This window comes from Entamoeba invadens (assembly GCF_000330505.1).
Source record: "Entamoeba invadens IP1 unplaced genomic scaffold scaff_1105074726127, whole genome shotgun sequence".
Taxonomy (NCBI): Eukaryota; Evosea; order Mastigamoebida; family Endamoebidae; genus Entamoeba; species Entamoeba invadens.
Genome location: NW_004443569.1, coordinates 25,790 through 34,553, shown reverse-complemented (window position 1 = coordinate 34,553; position 8,764 = coordinate 25,790). Strand labels below are relative to the sequence as shown.

The window sequence follows — 8,764 nt, the reverse complement described above, 5'->3', positions numbered from 1 at the left end:
ATTCAAACATACCTGTGCCATAATCCCCAACCATCACAACTTTATTTTTGCTGTTTAGGCCAGCCATTGATAATAAGACTTTGAAGTTTTAAGTTCTTTTTGGTGGTTAAATAGGTAGTTCCAATAAAATATTTATTGATTAAAAATGCATCGGCTATTATAATGTTGCTTTAGTTTATTATAAAAGTTTTTAACATTTTTCGACAAATATTTTTAGGGAAAATTTATATAAATAAACAACAGTGGCAATTTGAACATATAGGCAACACGATACTACTTTTTAAGAATAATGTAGGTTAACTATGTATGCCTATTTTGGGAATTTATATTAAAATTATTCTAATTTGGAACATCATTAGTTTATTGATCTTTTTTGTTTTTATTTCGGCATTTTATGCTTAAATAACTTATTTGTTATTCATTTTAATATTAACATATAAAATTCATTTTACGAATTGTTGTAATTTACAATACTTAAAATGATTTTTATTTTAAAAATAAAATAAATAAAACAATTGTATTATTTTAAACTGAAAAAGACTAGTTATTAACACCTTAAAAACATTCAACACAATTCAAGTGGTCTAAAAATCGGGAAATCTCAGGTTTATTAAATAATTTTCAATTTTTTTTAAGTTTATTATGTGTAAATAACAGTACACAACCCAAAAAAATCATCTAAAATTAAATTAATATCCAAGTACGAAGAGGTCAATTAAATAAACAAGGGTGTTATTTTAAGTGTTTATTGTTAAATATTTTTTTTACAACCGTTATTGAAATGATTTCTTCCTTATAAATAATTTAAAGAACATAAAAAATCAAAAATTAAATCATATGTATTGTTAGTTTTAATTTAAATTGAAAATGTTTAACAAATAATTATTATTGTATAAAATTACAGACAAAACCAGTGCAACTTTTGCAAAAAGAGGCGACTGAGTAAAAATGGGTATTCTAAAAATAAAACTATTTTTTTATTATGCTACTCGTTCATTTTTTTGTTTTTTCTCTTTACATTTTCGACCAATCTGAATAATTATATATAGTAAATATACTATTTAAGTTGGCTTTCAAAAACAACAGGAAAAGAAATGTTGAATTGTTTTCAAAACAAAAATTTTTTCATAAATGAATACTGTTTATTGTATTTAATAATCAGATATACAGATAGAGTTTTTAATGGGTGCCAGAAACTTAAGGGGTGCCAAGAAATTAAAGAATTTATTGATGTAAAAATTTTAATTTTTTGTTTTTTGTTTTTTATTTTTTTCTTGATAATAATTGATATAAAAATGGGTGTTAAATTCATTTGGTTTCTTAAAATAATTCTGGCACATAATAAGTTTCTAACGCTTTGTAAATACTCGATCTTTAAGTGAACATAGAAGACTGTCGATTGTCCCCAAATCTTCATTTTGTAAACATATTTTTTGATATTAAATAAAAAATTAAAAAATATCATAATTAAAATAATTTTTAACATTTTTATTTTTTAGACATTTTTGACTATTATGTTATTTTTTTATTTTTTGAATTATTTTACTTAGTCATTCAATTATTAAAATGTAACTATTTTGAAACGTACAAAGTCCTAGTATTGTGAGAATTAATCAGTGTTTATCAAAGTAGTGAGATATCAAACTTACAAAAAAGTATGTCTATCATTTCGTATAACATGAAAGAAGTGATAAAAATTGTTTGTTTATAAAAAACAAAATTGTGTATCAAACTTAATAAATTAATTAATAATTAACTTTATAACAATTCTTTTTTTTAATTCCGACATTATTATTTAGGATTTGAATATCTATAAAAAACTTATATAAAACAACTGATCAATAGCTTTGTTAATAACCAAATAATTACAAGGCATTAGTTGTCCAAAATTAAATACCCGGCTTCCATATATTATAATAATGTTATTGAGCTCTTTAATTTTTCCATGTGTAAATGGTTTTTAAATTTGAAAAAGTTTTGTTTTTATTATTTATATTTATTAAAGTGATTATAATAATATTATTATTATTATAATTTTGAATATATACTATAATGTGACTAAAATTAATTTCATTTCAAAGTTAAATGGCTTCCAATTTTTTTACAACTTCATCAATATTAGGCCTATCATTTGGTCGTTGGCTCCAACAATTTTGTATCAATTTGAAATGATTTTCACTCATATTTTCCTTTTTATCAAGTCTTTTTCCTGAAATTACAAACTCGGCTATTTTCCATGGAAATTTGAATTCCTTTTTGTCATATGCTTCTCCCCATTTTAATGTTTCATAAAATGTTATACCAAATGAATAAATATCAGCACTCTTTTTGTATTTTTCTTGTTCCAACACTTCAGGAGCCATGTAAGTTGGTGTTCCAATTCCTTTTGTGAAAGTCATGTTAGTCATCAGTAAATTGATATTTCTGGCACTTCCAAAATCAGTCAATTTGGCATTCACTGTATCATTTAAATCAAGTGAAAATACCAATAAATTGTCTGGTTTGATATCTCTATGAACAATGCCATTTTTGTGTAAGTAAAGTAAACCTTTTGTCATATCATGTATGATCTTCATTTTAATGTCTTCTTGTACACCATCTTTTCTGTGTTTGATCAAGTCATTTAGACTTCCATATTTAGCAAATTCAGTGACCATACATATCTTATTTGGTATAAATACAGCTCCATAAAAGTTGACGATATAGTCACTGCGGAACTTGTCTAACATCGAGACTTCCTTCTCAAACTCGTCGACTTTTGTTCTGTCATTTCCAAACTCTTTCATCTTCTTTATAGCAACTTCATTAGTTCGGAATTTGCCTTTGTAAACCACACCAAATGAGCCTTCCCCAAGTTGTTTCTCTTCAATCAGCTCGTCTGGGTCTAATCGAGTTGACATCTCCGTCTCCGTCTTTGTTTCTATGTAAATTTGTGACGTTTCTCCCTTCTTTAAATTAGCAGAGATTAACACGATTTTGTCTTCTATTATACACGAGTAATTAGGTGTTAAAAAAACTTCAAATTCGATTGCGTTTCCTTTTGGGATTGTCATGATTTTTGGTTCAGTTCGAATTGAGTATTTTGTGCAATTATCTTTCAGACTGAATTGCACTTTGATGACATTTTTACCGACATTTCCAACACATATCAATTCACGACTTTCAGTGGCAACAGGTATTCTACTTGTTTCTTCTGTCGCTCCACAAAATTCAATACACGTCTTGTTGACAACTATATCAACTATATCAGTTTTGACAAAATCAATGTTCGTATTTTTCATATCAAATAAGCAATACTTCTCTCGTAACTTTTCTGTCTTGCGGTGGTTCAAAATTACAATGAAAATGAAGATGGACAATGCAATGATTATAATAAAAATGACTATAACAAACAGAACACATAAAAGAATGACCCACCAAACTACTTGAGCAATACATTTCGTCTTTGTGTTGTCTGGAACATGCCAAAAAGTACATTTGGTACACTTTGAATCCGAGACTTTAATACAATTATCCACTTGACTCTTTGATACACATTCAGATGATTCATTAAGAATAAAGTCATTTTTACACGACGTGCACTTCCCAACAGAATTGCAAGTTTCACAATTTGTCGTTTTGGAGTCACAAGAATAACAAAATTGATTTTCAACGAAATAGCCAGAGGAACACTTTAAACACCCACGAACACTTTTATCTTCACAATTAGTCAAATTATCGTACGAAATACAAGCACTTGAATTTGTGAGTAACAAGTAATTCGACTCACAAAACGTACACGTTTTGATATTTCGACATTCAACACAATTCTCCAAGCAATTTTCACACTTTCCATTTTCATTTCTAAACGTCTTTGATACACAGAGAGCGCATATCGAAGTGCCTGTCACTACTTTGCTGCAGTTGTCTGACACATCAGTTCCTGAAACACAAAACCCATTTTTGACTATATAATTGTTGTCACACAATATGCAATTTGTATTTGAAGTGCAAGTTAAACAATTTTCAGAACAGTTCAAACACATGTGATTCTCAGTGAGATAAAACGTCGATTTGCACCGAACACAACGATCGCCTTTGAAATACAAAGTCTCACAATCGTTCATTGTTTGCTGTGTTGAGACACACGTTTGTGTATTATAATCAAGATAAAACCCATTCACACAATTCACACATTTGCCATTCAAATTTGTAACATCACAATTGTTGATATTTTGAATGCAAACATCATTTTTGATGAAATCGGATTTGTCTGAACAGCCACTACAAAATGTATTAAAACTTGTTATACACTCACTTGTATCAAGCGATAAACAATATCCTTCAGAATTAACAACACCTGTTAACCCACAAAATACACAACTGTGTTTCGTGCATCTTTGACACAAATCACCAAACGTCTCATTACACAGTTTACACGTGTTGTTAAATAAATAATACGAGGGTTTACAAATTAGTGGAACTTTGTTGTTTGTTGTTATAACCCCACTTAGTGTCGAACAAGTCTCTTCAGTATTCAAAATTTCATTTGATTTGCAAATTTTGCATTTGGTTTCTTCTGCATAAGAAACACATTTTGTGGGCACATTTGTACAATTATTTTTTGTGTTATAATACCCTTCTTTACATTTGTAAACACGTGATATATTATAGAACAATAATGTGGTATATTTATTTTCAACTTCTGAGCATCCAAATGACGAGTTTATTCGATAATTTACTTCGCAAAGCAAACAATTCGAGTTGGAACATCGAAGGCAGTGATCAGGACATTTATTGCATTTTTCTTTGTAAGGTTCAAACCCACTTTCACACTCTTCACAATATGTGGTTGTTCCATTTCGTTGTCGAGAAACGCATTTGTCACTGAAATCAAGACATTTTCCATTGGCTAAAAACGACTGATCACAGTGTAAGCACTTCGAATTTAAATGAGTTAATAATAATGAATTGCACTTATTAGACGAATTGTGCTCAATTGAAATGTATTCATTGCCATTTTTTAAATTATTTGAATTTATTGTATTTGCAAATTTGTATTTATTTCCAAGCAACAGTTTTATTAAACTTGTTTGAATGTTTAGAATGTTTCCTTCCACGGATTCGTCTTGAACAAATAAAACAGTTTTTGTAGAATCTTTGAAACTATAATTAGAACGTTTTTCAAATTTGAACTTTGTTACCGTTTCTTGTTGATCAAAAGTACCAGAAAACAACTCATTCAAATCAACTACATTGGTTGACACTATAACAGTTGTATTGATATTATTAACAGGACAATGCAACACCTCATCTTGGTAACTTTGGAATGATGAATAAATACTTCCTGTTAAATTGCATTGAATTGTGTAATCAAAATCGTTGTCCCCTCCATAACAAATACGATACAATTTACTTCCTAATAATATTTTTGTTGAATCGAATTCAAATGGAAAATCATTCAGTGGTGTGGAAGACGAGACAAAGTCAATGCATTTTGTTGAACTTCCAATGACAGGAAAAATCAATGAAATGTTTTGATTTGAATAATGTGATGATAGTTTGCCGCCTTTTATTTGTATAATTCCATTTTGATTTATTCCAGAAATCTCATCTACAATTTTAACATTTGCAATAGACAAACTATATTTATTTGAAGTGAAGTTGTCAACTATAATTCTTGTTGTGTTGTACACAAACAAATAGTTACAAATAACATTTGCTTCTAAATAAATAGTTTCAGTGAACATGCAATGATTTGAATTGATATTAACATTGTTGCTTGTGGAAGATATCACAGCTTTATCAGAACAATTTATAACTCCCCAGTTTTCGTTGTTTTGAATGGTATATTTGGTATGTTTTATAATCAATTTCAAGTTGGTGCGTGGGTTTTTTGTGCAGTCGGTCATAATTTCACCTCGAAAAGTAAAGGTTTTGTTTTCGTTGTATTCACAGTCACAAAGAATGTTAATACAATTTTCATGGATTACTCGATTTCCACATACTGTAAGTGGTGTTTGAATATGATTATTATATGTTGAATTAATGTAGAAGAGAATTTGATTTTTTACAATATCACTGAGAGTGTAAGTCACGATTGTGACTGGTTTGTTAAATGTGTAATTTCCTTTTGAAGTTATCGTTAAACTTTTGATAACTGTTTCCACATCAAAATAGACTGAAAAACCACTCGACATTTTGAATTCATTTAATGTTAATATTTGATTATTTGTAGAGTTAAAAATGTACAAAACATTTTCTGATATCATCAACGAATTCCACATCGACAGTCCAAAGTCGTAACTTTTTTTATTATTATCAACACTAAAGATTGTTTCTAAATTGAGATCATAAAGAGAGCCGTTGTAGTTACAGTCTGGATAATTAAATTTCGTTTGGAAATTAATGTTATTGTTATTGTCCACAGAAGAACAAGTACAATCTTGATATTCAATAGTTTGTGTTGTAAATATATATCTTTGAATCGTTCCATTATTTTTTGCACATACACTATATTTTTTTACATTACCACTATCGTAAAAGAAAATCATATCAAAATAACCAGTCGCTGCATACCTTGGTATACTATAATAATTGTCATTATAAATATAGTCAAGCGAAAAACTAAAAAATATGTCAGATGGTTTTGTGCCGTTCACAAATAAGAAAAGTTCATTTAGGCGTTTGTAAACATACAAATTTGCATTTCCATAAGAATATAATGCAATTCCTTTGGTTATAGGTTCCACGGTTGGACGATACATATTATTTGAATTTGGTCTACAACTATCCTCACACCCTAAAATAACCGAAAGTCCATCTGGCATGTTTGTATCATTAATATAAAATCTTTCTTGCGTGTTTGTTGTATGAAGAAACAGTTTTTCTAGAACGACTCCTTCTTCAAAATAAAAGTCTGTATATATAGGTGTTGGTGTTGTTGATTTATATGTGTAAGTATTGTCGGAGCAACATGACTTGTATATTGTATAATTATAATGAGTGTAAATATCCGTTTTAATAATAGTTTTTTCATTAACTGGTGTTTCAATGTGAGTTATTAAATCAGATGACAAATCCACAACTAAATGATTTGATATCACAATATCAACAAGAACAATCAATAACATATTGAAAAAATTAAGATTAAAGTTTATTGTTTTGATTTATTTTTATTTTATTTATAAAATAATAAATACATTTGTGGAATTATTTTGATTTTCTAAAATCAAATTTTAGGTTTAATTGTTTTCTTGATGACCTGGATAAATGACACAGGTTGACTGTCAATCTAGAATTATTGTTATATATTATTTTCCTGTTTTTCATGCAAATCAATAAATGATATATTTAATTTACAAAACCGAACAATATAAAAAATAATTAAATTAAAAAATAGTTGTTATTTTAATCAAATTTATTAAGTTGTTCATTGTCTAAACACGAATAAAAATGTACTTGTTATTTAACAAAAAAGTATGGTTAGACAAAAAATCCATTTAATTAATTAAAAATTGTAAATTAAACTAAAAATAATAATTAACATAAAATTGTTGCCTAACCATAAAAATTGTAAAATATTTTAAAAAACTACCATTTGGTTAACCAGCTTATTAATTATTTACTTAAATAAAGAGCACGAGATGTAAAAATGTATTTTCTATTTATTAAAAAATGTGATTTTTAAAATAAATAACATATATATTACAATTATATGAAAACAAGACATTTTTAGTAGTTTTCACATAGTTGACACTATAGCAAGAAACCATATCATTAGATCCCTAATTTTTACAATTTTTAATCTGAAAATTTTCAATTCATAAGTTTTATAAGACACTGGTAATAAGTAGGAAAATCTTTTTATTACTGTGACAACATAGCAGAATTAACTTATTATAATTATTTTTTCGTTGATTTGTGAAGCGGAATTTATTAGCATGACCCCATAGAATATTTGGTTTTTATTATAAAAAACACAAAAAATCTATAATTATTGTTTACACATTTTATTTAAACAAAAACAATAACCAAAATATCAAATTTTTTAAACACATTTTTTTGCGTTTCATTCTTTTAATAGGTCAAATTAAAATTCCAATCTTATGATTTAAGTTTTTGGTCTATTCATATTTTCTATTTTCATAGTTTTCACAACTTAAAAATTTAGACCTTTTGTAAGTGAGTTTTCAATATTTTTTTTGCTTCGAGCATTTCAATATTACAATTGATACAATTGATCAACTTGACATTACCCATTACCACTTTCTTACATGTCATTCCACTGAATGTTGCATTCCCGACATGTCCCAATAACACCACCACATCTGTATTTGTAACTTTAAAATCAAATATTTCGTAACTGTAATTTCGAAGTATAACATCATTCTCTAACTTCAAAATACTTATAAACAGTGGCGTGTATGCCAAACTTCCCATTTTAGCTTCAAAAAGTACCTCAGTATTCTTCTCGAATACCACAATTTGTGGCATATCAATTTGCACGACATTGAAATTTGTGTATTTCTGAACATCTAAAAAGAATTTGTTGTTGTAGAGTTTGCTATTGTGCAACACAACGACTTTATTTGAACATTCTTGACACGCAAAATACTGTAGTCTCTCATCGTTCAAAATTAATTGATTTCCAGTGTAATTAACAATTGAAAAATTTGATTGGTTTACATTCCTTCATTTCGATATTCCCCGATACATTTTGTATGTCCACCTTTTTCATTTTTCTTGGAAAACAAGACTATCAAACAGGGCATTTGGTTAAGTA

At 27.7% G+C, this 8,764-nt stretch overlaps 3 protein-coding genes across 3 annotated transcripts; all 3 read right to left on the bottom strand.

The window, feature by feature from the left end:
* Positions 1-31: 31 nt before the first annotated feature.
* EIN_442090 (Hypothetical protein) lies at positions 32-67 on the bottom strand (the record flags this gene model as incomplete). The annotated part of the gene is made up of 1 exon (XM_004259092.1): positions 32-67. A coding segment is annotated over one exon (36 nt), but the record flags the coding sequence as incomplete, so codon positions are not given.
* A 2,014-nt stretch (positions 68-2,081) lies between these two features.
* Positions 2,082-7,112, bottom strand: EIN_442080 (protein serine/threonine kinase, putative; the record flags this gene model as incomplete). The annotated part of the gene is made up of 2 exons (XM_004259091.1): positions 2,082-5,658; positions 5,680-7,112. The coding sequence occupies 2 exons, from the start codon at positions 7,110-7,112 to the stop codon at positions 2,082-2,084; spliced, it is 5,010 nt and encodes a 1,669-aa protein (XP_004259139.1).
* Positions 7,113-8,148: 1,036 nt separating this feature from the next.
* On the bottom strand, positions 8,149-8,753 carry EIN_442070 (hypothetical protein; the record flags this gene model as incomplete). Its single annotated transcript, XM_004259090.1, has 2 exons — positions 8,149-8,671; positions 8,734-8,753. 2 exons carry the CDS (start codon positions 8,751-8,753, stop codon positions 8,149-8,151), a joined length of 543 nt encoding a protein of 180 aa, XP_004259138.1.
* Between the last annotated feature and the right edge of the window lie 11 nt (positions 8,754-8,764).